Raw genomic sequence first — 14213 nt, forward strand, 5'->3', positions numbered from 1 at the left:
AAATATGAAAGTATAAGGCTACTTTTCATAGCTTTCTGTCAGCGTGCAGTAGAGGAACAGTTCAGAGTCGCTGATCGCATCAGTATGACAATGCAGCTTGCCAGGAAGTACCAAATGAGGCGATGATTTGCGGACAGTAACACTCCTGAGATGGACTGACCTGCCCAGAGTCCCAAACTCAGCTCAAAGTAACACCTATGGGGTCAGTTAGAACGTGGACTCCGCTCCAAACCCTAACATCCAATAGGACGTACTTTCTCTAGTTTCGGCTCTTGAGGAATGATGTGTTGTCATTCCTCCACAGGTATTCAGACATCTTATTCCCAGTAGCGTTCAAGCTGTCATAAAGGCAAAGGGTCGAGTCATCCCCTATAAACATTCACTAATAAGTGTCCAGATACTTTTGATGAGATAGCATAAATACATGTAGAACATTTTAATGGCACAATGTGTGAATAGTGAATAGTTCCGAAAAATGGTTGTGATGGTCTGAGATGTAAAAACTATTGATTGCTTGGAATCATCAGCCTTTCTGTCTGCAAGAACTGCATCAAGACCGTACAGAATAGCTTCAGTACCATGGGAAGAGGACGAGACGAGGGAGAGTACTTAACACGCTTCCCGTGGCGAAGATTGTTGAGTGAGTGGCTAATATCATCAGCCTAGAGAACAAATTTATCACAGCAATTTACTTCGCTTGCAAATGCTTGCAGTTCCATGAGGTTACCAGCATAGATCAGATGGTCAGTTAAAATGATTTGCTGCTACATAAATGTATTGCTTAATGCATTCAAAATATGACCTCCTTTGTGCTTCAAAAAATTTGCTCTTGTTGAGGTTATACTTCAGTCCTTTTTGCAAAACGTGAAAACACAGTTTGCAAATTATGCTCTCATAAGTGACAATATCCTCAGGATAATCTACGCGTAAAGAAATAGCAGCATCAAGTTGTCCCAAATATTGGACGCGTTTTGGAGTACTTGGCATTACAAATGGAAGGTATCAAATGAGAATAATGAAAAGGGCGTAATTACCACCATAAATGTCTCAGTTCTTCATCTAGAGGTAATTACATCCATTTACCAGCGAAATCCACCTTTCAGAAATATTTACCATTGATATTTTGGATAGGATTTTTTTGAGCATTTGCATTTCTTGATTACTACTAAAAGTGTATCTCGGTTATTCAAAGCTATGGATCGATTGGCCCTAAAGGTGTGGACTCGATCCAGTTCGTATTTCACAGCTGTTTCACGGCAATGTGAGTGGAGTGAGTACAACAAAACTTTGGAATTGTTGAGATGTAATCACTGAGGTGGAAATCTTCGCCTACTTATCGACAGGGTGATAGACCATGTATGAGGACAAGAGAGAGTCATAAAGGGTAAAATCCTTATTTTGCCGTGGTAGAGAGAGTCGTGGCGTGGCACATCAAATGAAACAGAAAACTTATGAGGAAAAAACTGGCATTTCTCGTTCAGTGTCAACGCTAGTCATTAGATCAGTCATCGAACCTCAGCATGTCTTCCTGCATTTCGTTACAGTATTACACATTTCTTTTCCTTTTATTTTACTTTTGTTCTCAATAATAGTGTCGGAAGATGGCTGTAATATAAACACGTTAAGTGGAATAGACATGAACAAGTATTCTTAAACAAACGATGCAGAATTATTCATGAAGGTTAATATGATTGCTGACTTACACCAAGAATATACTTCCTTCATATCCGAATATACTATTGTACATGACTTGCATTCATGTTTTAGGTTTCCACACCTCAACCGGTACAAATGGAACTCAGAGGATCTCTTTGTTGTCCGTCCGTCTGTCCGTTCGACTGTTATTTTCTGATAAGCATTCTTTGAACTACAAATTTTTAGTCAGTGCCCTGTTCACTCTTGACTCGTTCCATGGCACAGTAGTTTTGTTTCAGAAAAACAAATACATAAACTAAAAGTCGAATATTGACAACAAACATAACAAGTGTAAATAAAAGACAATTTCAAAGTTTATCAGAATTGCATTTATTATCAGAATTTCAAATATTACATGCTGCATAATTATATTCTCATCTCGTCACGGTCACCGTCGCTGACAACAAACGTGTCCAGTGGATACCGATCGGTGGAATCAGTTGTATCAGCGACACACGAAGTATCAATGTGGCATGAGTCTGAAACATACAATTATTTCATCGTTATTACAAGATATCAAAGAAATCTATAGTACGAGAAAAAAATAGAGCAGAATTTTTTTTTATTTTTTTCTTTATTTATTTTTTTTTAACGAACGGCTGAATTATCTTCAATAACACGCTTTTTCCTAGTGAAGAAGGTTGGTGGTGAATTAACACACTGTAATGCACTCAAGGTGGATTTCTTTACACTGAGGGTCATTTTAAATTACTGGAGTAATTATAAAGTGTCATTGACCAGCTATGACGAATTGGAATTTGTAAACCTCAGCACCACTTTTCTACACCTACATACCTATCCCGCGAGCCACCATACGGTGCATGATGGAGTGTATCTTACACCACTGCTTGTCATTCCCTTCCCTGTTCCACTCTCAAATGGAGGAAGGGAGAAACGACTATCTATATGCTTCTGCACGAATCCTGAGCCCTCTTATCTTGTGTTCGCAGTCCTTGTGTGAGATGTATGTTCGTGCCAGTAGCACCGTTCTGCATTCTGTCATATATGCCTGTCTCCTAAATTTCCTAAGTAGTGACAATAAAGTCTTCCTCTCAGGAGTTCCTATTTGAGTTCACGGAGCATTTCCGCAAAACTCACGTCTCGATCGAATGTAATAAATTACCTACAGGTAATAAATCGGGCAGCATGCCTGTGAATTGCTTCGACGTCTTTCGTTAAGCTGACCGAATGAGGTGGCGCAGCGATTAGAACACTGGACTCGCATTCGCAAGGATGACACTTCAGATCTGCGTCCGGCCACCCAGATTTAAGTTACACGTGATTTTCCTAAATCGCTTAAGGCAAATGCTCGGATGGTTTCTTTGAAAGGACACGACCGACTTCCTTCCTAATCCTTCCTTAATGCAAGCTTGTCCTCCGTCTCTCAGGACCTCCTTGTCGACGGGTTGTTAAAAACTAATCTTCATTCCTTTACTTCCTTTCACATATTGAAACGTTGATGTGAATGTCGAAATCTGCAGTAGCTGATTTTATGATCACATAATTCTGGAAGCATTACTCGGATCTGACACAGCACAGCCAAAAAACGGTTGTATATTGAATTTGAGCAAAAAATACAAGAGAAAATCGACACATTTTAAAAATTGTTTACAAAAATGGATGAATGCGGTTCAAACTGCCAAAAATACTTTGTGATATTATTGACCATGATGAGGGTCAGTACTATACGCACAAAACTGTTACAGTGTTTTCTGTCTGGAAATTTTGATGTCAAAGAAGGACCTCAAGCTTCTCAAGACGTCACAAGACACATTAATGGAATCACGAGAAAAGTTGAACAATACCGGCACATTAGCAGCTGTGACGTCTGTAACAAACTGAATGTTAATCACGAAACGCTTCTACATTGCATGACACCCTGAAAGCCAAGGGTCAAAACAGTCAGATAGATGCCTTATTTCTCGACTCCCAAAAGGCATTTGTCTCAGTACCACACCTACGCTTATTATCAAAAGTATGATCGTATGTGCTACGGTCGCCGGTTCGAATCCTGCCTCGGGCATGGATGTGTGTGATGTTCTTAGGTTAGTTAGGTTTAAGTAGTTCTAAGTTCTAGGGGACTAATGACCACAGCAGTTGAGTCCCATAGTGCTCAGAGCCATTTGAACCATTTTTTTTATGATCGTATGGCGTATCAAGCGAACTTTTTGACTGGACTGGAGAATTCTTGGTGGGCAGGACTCAGCATATTGCCTTCTATCGTGAATCATCGGAGATGTTGAAGGAACTTTAGAAGTGCTCCACAGAAGCGTGTCGGGATCATTACTGTTTATTTTGTATATTAATTGCCTTGCAGACAACGACGCTAACCTCAGACTTTTCGCTGACGATGCCGTTATTTGTAATGAAGTATTGTGTGAAAGATATGATTACAAGGTGGTGCAAAGATTGGCAACTTGCTTTAAATGTTCAGAAATGTAAAATTGTACACTTCACAAAACGAATAATATGGCAATAGCGTCAGTGAGTCACAGTTGGAATCGGTCAACTCATACAAATCCTTGGCTGTGACTTTGTAGAGATACGAAATGGAATGAGACATAGGCTCAATTGTGGGTGAAGTGGGTGATAGAGTACTGGGGATATGCAGTTAGTTTACAAAGGAGATTGTTTACAAATCATTTGTGAGACTCATTCGAGTATATTGCTCAAGCGTGTGGGACCCTGACTAAATAGGACTACCGGGGGATATTGAACGTATGCAGAGAAGGACAGCACGGATGGTCACAGCCTTGTTTGATCTTTGAGAGAGCTCCACAGAGGTTTTGAAGAAACTGGGCTGATATAGTATTGAAGGTAGACGTAAACTATTGCGAGAATGCCTATATACAAAGTTTCAAAACCGACTTTAAATGATGACTCTAGGAATGTGCTACAATCCCCTACGTATCGCCCACATAGGAATCTTCAGAAAAGATGAGACTAATTACAGCACGTAGGGAGCCATTTCAACAATCATTCTTCCCCTGCTCCATATGCGAATGGAACCGGAAGAAACCTTATGAACTGTTACAGTGGGATTTTCCCTCGGCCACGCACTTCACAGTGATTTGCAGGGTGTAGATGCACATGTAAAATTAAATTTTCTCTCCTGCTTAGCTATAAAAATTCTTGTTTTTTTTCTTCCTAATCGGAATTATGCTTTAAAACCGTTCAATGGGTTTATTTCACTAAATTGGTATGCGTATTTGATTTTTAACTAATTTCTAATAAAGGTACTAACAAAGCAAATAGGTTGCTGAATTTTTACTTATTTCTTTTAAGCACCTCTGTAATATTAGATCCACGAGGCATTCAGTATTAGGTACTGAAAGGTTACCGATCCCTGCTCTAAAAAAACTAGGCAGGTGCAAGTAGAACTGGCGCCCTGACGGTTCCGTATGTGTATACAGACAGCTTACCCGTTCCGCAAATCGAGAATCTCGACCATTTTTGAATGTTATCCACACTGATACGTGCAATATATCGATCCCAGGGATTCCAAGACTTTAGAGAATGTTTTAATTTCAAATCTGACGTCGGGTAACAAATGTCAAAAAGATGTATTTTTTCGTTTGATATAATTACAAATTATCAATTTTCGGGTGTTTTCCTTTTCTTTTACTGTGAAATCTTACTTCTCGAAGAATTTCATGATTCTAGGTAAATGGGAAGTACCTAATAGGCTCTGATGAGTAAGGCTGCGAGTATCAAAATATGAGACATACATCTTTTGATTGTGTTTCAACTTTTGACACTGCCTAGGGACCGTAGTCTCTATCATATGACATAAATATCAGCGAGATACGTCTAAACTTTCCTAAGAAAAAGGAGTCTCAACAGAGGGACGGACGGACAGAGAGATAACAAATGGGAAAAAAATTTCGTGTGATGTGACTTCAAATTTACCGTTTTCAGTTTTTTTCCATTGGTTGGCACTTCGGAACCTTGCTTTTTTGCCATATTTCATGACTCTAGACCAACAGCAAGTACTGGTGAGTGACTTCCCGAGTGTGAAAATACGTGGCATAAATGTAGCGTTGACTTAGAAGCTTAAATTTTTTACACCGCCAAGGGACCGTAGACCTTAATGTGTGACATAAATTTCAATTTGATACGTGTATTCATTCCTGAGAAAAGAGGGTCTTAACAGACGGAAGAACAGACAGAGAGGCAGATAGCAAATGACAAAAAAGTTTTCCGCGTAATATAATTGCAGACTTGCAGTTTTCGAATTTTTGCTTTGGTTTTATTGTGAAACCTTGCTTTTTTGTCAAATTCCATGATTCTAGATCAACGGGAAGAAGGATAAATTTTGATGAGTGTGTTTGTGAGTATCAGAAGATGTGACATAAATGGCGATTGCATTGACTTTGAAGCTTCAGTTTTTTATATCGCCAATGGGCTGTAGACTTTCATGTGTGTGAGACATAAATTTGAACTTTGTATGTGTATCTCTTCCTGAGAAAAAAGGGTTTGTAACAGTCGAAAAGGAAGACAGACAGGCTGGCAACGAGGTGGTCCTGTAACAGTTGCGTTTTTACCGATTGAGCTAGGGCACCTTAAAAAGGAGAGCAAATCCCTACATGACCAGGAAATATGTCACTTTTTTAGCGAATCGCATGAGACCAACCAAGCCACCAGCTGAACCCCATTGTCCCTCAATGGCTTACTGAAGATGTAGAAGGATAAAAATTAATTCCGTAGCTCGAGATGCCTGGCCACGTGGCTCACCTTTGAAGCAGCAGACTCCCGGTGCAGAGCAGCGGCCGACGCCGCCAGCGCAGCGCATCTCGGGGCTGTCCAGGGGGCAGGGCGCCGTGGAGCGGCAGACGGCGGTGTCCGCGGGGCTGGCCAGCCGGCAGCCCATGCGGGGGCCGCAGCAGATGTGTGGGCCCAGGCACACGCCCTGCCCTCCAGGGCCGCACGGCGCGCACCTCTGCAACACCAGCAGGCCAGGCTGTAAGCGCGCTGCGGCCTGTCTGCCAAGAGTTGAGAGATGTACAAGTTCCCTCCTTCCAGCCCGCCTGCCCCTATCATCGCTGCAACCACTTAAGCAGCTCAACCTGTCGCGACGAAGACACAAGAGAATCTGTGGACCGCACGGGGTAGCCGCGCGGTATGGGGCGCCTTGCCACGGTTCGCGTGGCTCCACCCGTCGGAGGTTCGAGTTCTCCATTGGGGAATGGGTGTGTATTCTCCTTAGCGTAATTTAGTTTAAGTTAGATGAAGTAGTGTGTAAGCCTAGGGACCGATGACCTCAGCAGTTTGCTCCCATAAGATCTTACCACAAATTTCCAGAGTACCTGTGTACTGAAGCACAGCAGGTGAACTTGGGTTTCAGCAAGCCCGAGCTTCACGGACCCCGTTCAGCCTGCTGCAGCTGACAACAGGTTGCACTATCAGTGCAACTTGACTAGCCGGGATATGTTTGCGTAGATAACTTCAGAAATGGTTCAAATGGCTCTGGGCTCTATGGGACTTAAAATCTAAGGTCATCAGTCCCCTAGAACTTACAACTACTTAAACCTAACTAACCTAAGGACATCAAACACATCCATTCCCGAGGCAGGATTCGAACCTGCGACGGTATCAGTCGCGCGGTTCCGAACTCAAGCGCCTAGAAACGCTCGGCCACCGCGGCCGGCTGTAGGTAACTTCGCTACAGCTCATTTATCACAACGGTGGGAGCAGGAAAAGGAACAAAGCAAACTTAAAGAAGGCTGAGAAGAAATTAAGAATTGGGAAATACATACCAGTCAAGAAGCAGAGCCCAAGTCCAGGAGGGAAAAGCTTTCGTGCGTTTATGCAGCAGTTTCAACTAAATCAGTAAATTTTACCAGCAGTTTCCTCACTCCATAAATATTGTGAAAGAGAACAAAGACGCAGTGGCTGACAAGTGGGTAGAAATGAATGCTAAGGGCATGAGGCCATTTAGTAGTATATAGGCAAGTATCGATTGAAATAGCAAAAAAAAAAAAAAAAAAAAAAAAAATCACTCCGTGGATATCAAAAAACACATTCTGGTGGTATGCAACGTAGTGCGAAGGAAGTTTAGTATAAAAGAAAAGCTTCTTCTTTCAGATACGTAGCTTTCAAATCAACGTCAAATGAGAAACGAACTCCGTGTTTGCTAAAATGCATTCGGGGAATTTAGAATGAACTGTTTTTCAGCGTACCCGGAATATACATTCTGGAAAAAGTAATTAAAATTGCTGTAACTGAGGTTAGCCAGTAGCCCTGCCGCAGTGGTAGCTGCGGTTCCCGTCAACTCACCGAAGTTAGGCGCTCTCGAACTGGAAAAGCACTTGTATGGGTGACCATCCGGTATTCTCAGCGCTGTTGGCATTCGGGGTGCACTCAGCCCTTGTGAGGCAAACTAAGGAACTATTTGATAGAGAAGGAGCGGCTCCGTTCTCGTAAACTGACGTACGGCCGGGAGAGCGGTGTGCGGACCACATACCCCTCCATACCCGCATCCAGTGGCGCCTGTGGGCTGAGGATGACACAGCAGCCGGTCGGTAGCGTTGGGTCTTCAAGACCTGTTCGGATGAAATACACTAAGGTTACAGAAATTAGACTTCCAAAACTTTACTTCAGTTGGTCTTCCAGTGTAATACACTCCTGGAAATGGAAAAAAGAACACATTGACACCGGTATGTCAGACCCACCATACTTGCTCCGGACACTGCGAGAGGGCTGTACAAGCAATGATCACACGCACGGCACAGCGGTCACACCAGGAACCGCGGTGTTGGCCGTCGAATGGCGCTAGCTGCGCAGCATTTGTGCACCGCCGCCGTCAGTGTCAGCCAGTTTGCCGTGGCATACGGAGCTCCATCGCAGTCTTTAACACTGGTAGCATGCCGCGACAGCGTGGACGTGAACCGTATGTGCAGTTGACGGACTTTGAGCGAGGGCGTATAGTGGGCATGCGGGAGGCCGGGTGGACGTACCGCCGAATTGCTCAACACGTGGGGCGTGAGGTCTCCACAGTACATCGATGTTGTCGCCAGTGGTCGGCGGAAGGTGCACGTGCCCGTCGACCTGGGACCGGACCGCAGCGACGCACGGATGCACGCCAAGACCGTAGGATCCTACGCAGTGCCGTAGGGGACCGCACCGCCACTTCCCAGCAAATTAGGGACACTGTTGCTCCTGGGGTATCGGCGAGGACCATTCGCAACCGTCTCCATGAAGCTGGGCTACGGTCCCGCACACCGTTAGGCCGTCTTCCGCTCACGCCCCAACATCGTGCAGCCCGCCTCCAGTGGTGTCGCGACAGGCGTGAATGGAGGGACGAATGGAGACGTTTCGTCTTCAGCGATGAGAGTCGCTTCTGCCTTGGTGCCAATGATGGTCGTATGCGTGTTTGGCGCCGTGCAGGTGAGCGCCACAATCAGGACTGCATACGACCGAGGCACACAGGGCCAACACCCGGCATCATGGTGTGGGGAGCGATCTCCTACACTGGCCGTCCACCACTGGTGATCGTCGAGGGGACACTGAATAGTGCACGGTACATCCAAACCGTCATCGAACCCATCGTTCTACCATTCCTAGACCGGCAAGGGAACTTGCTGTTCCAACAGGACAATGCACGTCCGCATGTATCCCGTGCCACCCAACGTGCTCTAGCAGGTGTAAGTCAACTACGCTGGCCAGCAAGATCTCCGGATCTGTCCCCCATTGAGCATGTTTGGGACTGGATGAAGCGTCGTCTCACGCGGTCTGCACGTCCAGCACGAACGCTGGTCCAACTGAGGCGCCAGGTGGAAATGGCATGGCAAGCCGTTCCACAGGACTACATCCAGCATCTCTACGATCGTCTCCATGGGAGAATAGCAGCCTGCATTGCTGCGAAAGGTGGATATACACTGTACTAGTGCCGACATTGTGCATGCTCTGTTGCCTGTGTCTATGTGCCTGTGGTTCTGTCAGTGTGATCATGTGATGTATCTGACCCCAGGAATGTGTCAATAAAGTTTCCCCTTCCTGGGACAATGAATTCACGGTGTTCTTATTTCAATTTCCAGGAGTGTAGAAATCTGCAGGTTCTTAGGTGCAAGGAATTTCGACTTCCAGAGATGGTTCTGCTTAGTACAGAAAACATGCATTATAAATGACCTGATGATGGTTCGAATTGAGAATAGCCAGTAGTACTCGAAAAAGAGCGAAGTTTTAGAGATTTTTCATATCGAAATAAATAAATAAGCCCGAAATACGTCGAAAAGGAAGAAAACGAGAAATTAAATTCACCTACTATGACCCAAACTGAACATATATTTCATTGAGCTTCATCTTGCGCTAATCGAGTACGAAAAAACTTTTCATTAATGCCGAATTCTGCAACAGTTACCTACGTCCCAGCACAAAAAGCTCATCTCTGAATATATAATTGATCATATTACACTAAACTCCACCCGAACAGGCCAAGAAGTCCTAACACTAACGTGTCATCTTCAGCCCACAGACGTAACTGGTTGCAGATATGGAGGGGCAGTGGACAGCACATTGCTCTCCCGGCCATATGTCAGTTTACGAGACCAGAGCCGCTACTTCTCAACCAAGTAGCTCCTCAGTTTGCCTCACCACGGCTGAGCACCCCACTAGCCAACAGCGCTCGGCAGACCAGATGGTCACCCATTCAAGTGCTAGCCCAGTCCGACAGCGCTTAACTTCGGTGATCTGAGGGGAAACAGTGTTACCACAACGGCAACGCTGTTGGCTGACCATATTACACTGTCTGATCCAGAAGACATGGTCAATTGTCAGTGTGACTTCATACATGTACACACCATCACCGGGTATATAAATGATTAGAGTTACAATTCTCTCGAGCAGTAGAATGCTCACCAGAGTACATTAGTGTCGTTCGCGTTTAGTGTTGTTGCAGGGTCTGACATGGTGTGAACATTTTCAGAGTGATTTGCCGCGTGCTCGTGTGAGACAGCGTTATCAGCACCCGACAAGTTTGAAAGGCGCCTATTTGTCGGTCTCCATTTGCCTGCCTGATGTCTTATCTTAGTGACAACCATCTAAAATTAGCAGCACACGAATCAGGTAGTGATAATGCTCACTATAAAAGTCACAATCAGACGGAAGTTTGTCAATAAGACTAGACACTTTCGTGCGGCCTCATTAAGTCAGGCTCGAGGATGAATCACTCGGTTCGAAATTACTCGCCAAAATATATGTGCTGCAACTGTGATAGATTTGTAAAACAACTCTTCATTAAATAAAACGTTTGCTTTTGTTTTCAGTTAAAACTTCCGGGCTAAGAGGCCGTGGTCGATGTATAAAATTTCCACCTAACGTTTCGTCTCCATCTGCGGGAGACATCTTCTGAGATCGTCCGGCTACTGCCACTGAGGCTCCAGGTACTCTCGCATTTATAGAGCGCATAGAGGGCACCTACATTGTATGATTAAAAGGGTTGCTTGTCCTACACCAACAAAATATTGAAATTGTAACATTTGTCGGTTATATCCTTTTGCACTTTCGGAAATTTTCTGAAAGAACTTTTCCTCTTCAAGCTATCGATCCATAAGCAGTTGCTAAACTCAAACTGTGTTCAAAATGTCCAAACTAAATTTTATTTCTTAGTGACGATGTCTTTGAAAATATTAACGGCACTTAAAATAGATGGTTTATTCATATTTCTTCTGAGCAAGCTAAGTGTCCTTTAAGAGTCATTCTATCGTTATTAGTAAGTCAAACTTTTATTGCTGAACTAGCAATCACTTGAGCCTTTGAATTCATATTACATAAATGTCCAAAATCACGATCGTATATAGAAGGAGTCATTAAACTTCTAAGCAACTTTTCAAACTGGAGCCGCGCTTAGTGGCCGCGCAGTTTGAGGCGGCATGTCGCGGATTGCGTGGCCCCTCTCGCCAGAGATTCGAGTCCTCCCTCGGGCATGGGGGTGTGTGTGTTGTTCTTAAAATAATTTAGTGTATGTTAGCTTAAGCAGTGTGTAAGTCTAGGGACCGATGACCTCAACAGTTTGGTCCCTTAGGAATTCACACACATTTGAACATTTGCACATCTCACACTGGAAAATATTCGTGCTTTTACTCAGCATGCAGTAATCACACACGAGACACTACCACTTTTGTACACTCGCGATTTCAACAAATTATTATAACATGATATGTATTCGCTGTTGCGATTATGAACGACCATCAGTAGTACAACGGAATGATGCCAGTGAAAATTTGTGCCATACTGGGACTCGATCCCGGACGGGCAGTTTCTCTTACCATTAGGGTGTCCGAGCACGATTTATAGATAAACCCAAACTTCCCCATGTTGTCTACCCTGTGTCTAGCCGTGAGTCGTTCTCGGATAGCCTAATGGTAAGACAATCGCTCCCCATAAGCGAGAAATCCCGATTCAAGTCCCAGTCCGCCACAATTTTTCATTGTCGTCATTCCATTATACAGCTTTATACAGCGTGCCCATATTCGCAACTGCGAATACATTTCATGTATTTCATAACGGCTGCAGTCGCCACAGTGCCTGTTGCATCAGAAACATTTCATCGTACTTCTGAACAACACAGGCAATGCAATGACGTAATTACTGTAACTTCTGAAATAGTCACTCGTGGACTGCAATACAACCACACGATGCTCTTTTTTTTTTTTTACATTCCAGACTGCAACTAGCGACACCCTACCGCTAATGTCAGTGGTGTATTATGGTAACTCTCTACCGTGCCGGCCGCGGTGGTCTCGCGGTTCTAGGCGCGCAGTGCGGAACCGTGCGACTGCTACGGTCGCAGGTTCGAATCCTGCCTCGGGCATGGATGTGTGTGATGTCCTTAGGTTAGTTAGGTTTAAGTAGTTCTAAGTTCTAGGGGACTAATGACCACAGCAGTTGAGTCCCATAGTGCTCAGAGCCATTTGAACCATTTTTTGAACTCTCTACCGAGCCCAGTGCTGACAACGCAAAGGAGCCTCTCACTAGCACGTACCGCATGTCCGATTCAAGTCTCCCCATTCTACGCAGTTCCCCCCTGTTACTGGGTCAGAGTCACGAAGTTCGACATAGGTAAAAGCAGCAGGCGTTTCTGAGACCTGCCAGAGCACCAAGATAGCGTACCTACTGGAGAAGTACACTTGGACCAGAAACTAAAGGCTATTGATGTCGGTCACCCTTACAAGACCTTTCCATACTGCTCAAGAGGACTGACTCACCAAACCCGAATAGAGGGAGATGACTTAACAGCAAACATAACGTGAAGACAATTTGGAGAGAGTTAATAAATTTGTTAATTGTGTAAATAGCGGGAAGTTTTAATGTGGAAACAGTAGACAGCGCAGCGAATGAGAACATGGACGCCTTACGTGTTGCAGGCCGGCCCTCTTGCCCCCACGGGGACAGTTGGTGATGAGACAGGCGGCCGCGATGCTGACAGCTACGGTGAGCAGTACTGCTTGCTGGAACCTCATGGCTGCTGTGTGCCGGTCGAGTCGCGTCCACCGCTTTTATACCCCCACAGCCGTCCGGGACTGGAATACTAACGATGCCCACCGTCCAGGCCATCTTGTCCTCACTGCTTCCAACCCCCTCCCACATCCCCTGTTTCCTTTCACCTCTGCCTCTCATCTTTCACTCATGCTCCACCCCTCTTCATCCTTTCATCTGCCGCTTACTCTCTTTACTTCCTAGCATCTTTCTACCTTCACAGACACACAAAGACGCACGTGTGTGTGTGTGTGTGTGTGTGTGTGTGTGTGTGTGTGTGTGTATGTGTGTGTGTGTGTGTGTGTGTAAAGGTAAAATGATGCTTAGAAGCAAAGAAACTAAGTCGCAGACGGCTCCCAATTACCCTATTAAAAAGAAAGAAAGAAACAGTAAAAGAGCTTGGCATGATCTTTGATGATGGGCATTTAAGTTGAGAAAAACAAACTCTTGCAAACGCAGGAAATAGCTCTGTTGCCTACATATAACCCAAAAAAATATGAAAGTTATTTTCTCCCGAAAGTAAACGGACATTATTCCAGTCTCTAGTCTGTGGCAGACTAGAGACTGGAATAATGTCCGTTTACTTTCGGGAGAAAATAACTTTCATATTTTTTTGGGTTATATGTAGGCAACAGAGCTATTTCCTGCTACAGCAGTGCAGTTCTCAAGGTGCAAATAGTGAAACCTCTAGACGACTCTAACTAACTGTGCATGAATAAGTAAGACCTTACAGTAACATTCAGTTGTTGGATGATATCAGTCCTTCATGTACTCAGTTAGGGAGGATCCAACGGAATACACAACCTGATTTTTTCAACTACTGTTTTCTTCACTGGTGTCGTAGTCCAAGGGTGGGGAGGGGGGAGGGCAATCTGGGTACAGCCATTTTATTCGTAACTGAAATCTCTCGGCCGGCCGCGGTGGCCGTGCGGTTCTAGGCGCTGCAGTCCGGAACCGGGGGACTGCTACGGTTGCAGGTTCGAATCCTGCCTCGGGCATGGATGTGTGTGATGTCCTTAGGTTAGTTAGGTTTAAGTAGTTCT

The 14213-nt window shown here is 44.6% G+C and overlaps 1 protein-coding gene and 1 long non-coding RNA gene across 2 annotated transcripts; both read right to left on the minus strand.

Annotated features, from left to right (window-relative positions):
- Nucleotides 1-2001: 2001 nt before the first annotated feature.
- On the minus strand, nt 2002-6518 carry LOC126199311 (uncharacterized). The gene is made up of 2 exons (XR_007540150.1): nt 6430-6518; nt 2002-2174 (listed from the first exon to the last, which is right to left on the minus strand). It is a non-coding gene; the product is annotated as an uncharacterized LOC126199311 (long non-coding RNA).
- A 2-nt stretch (nt 6519-6520) lies between these two features.
- Nucleotides 6521-13154, minus strand: LOC126199603 (isotocin-neurophysin IT 2-like; the record flags this gene model as incomplete). Its single annotated transcript, XM_049936530.1, has 2 exons — nt 13050-13154; nt 6521-6634 (listed from the first exon to the last, which is right to left on the minus strand). Coding segments are annotated over exons 1-2 (219 nt in total), but the record flags the coding sequence as incomplete, so codon positions are not given.
- Nucleotides 13155-14213: the final 1059 nt, after the last annotated feature.

Source organism: Schistocerca nitens, chromosome 8, assembly GCF_023898315.1.
Source record: "Schistocerca nitens isolate TAMUIC-IGC-003100 chromosome 8, iqSchNite1.1, whole genome shotgun sequence".
Lineage (NCBI taxonomy): Eukaryota > Metazoa > Arthropoda > Insecta > Orthoptera > Acrididae > Schistocerca > Schistocerca nitens.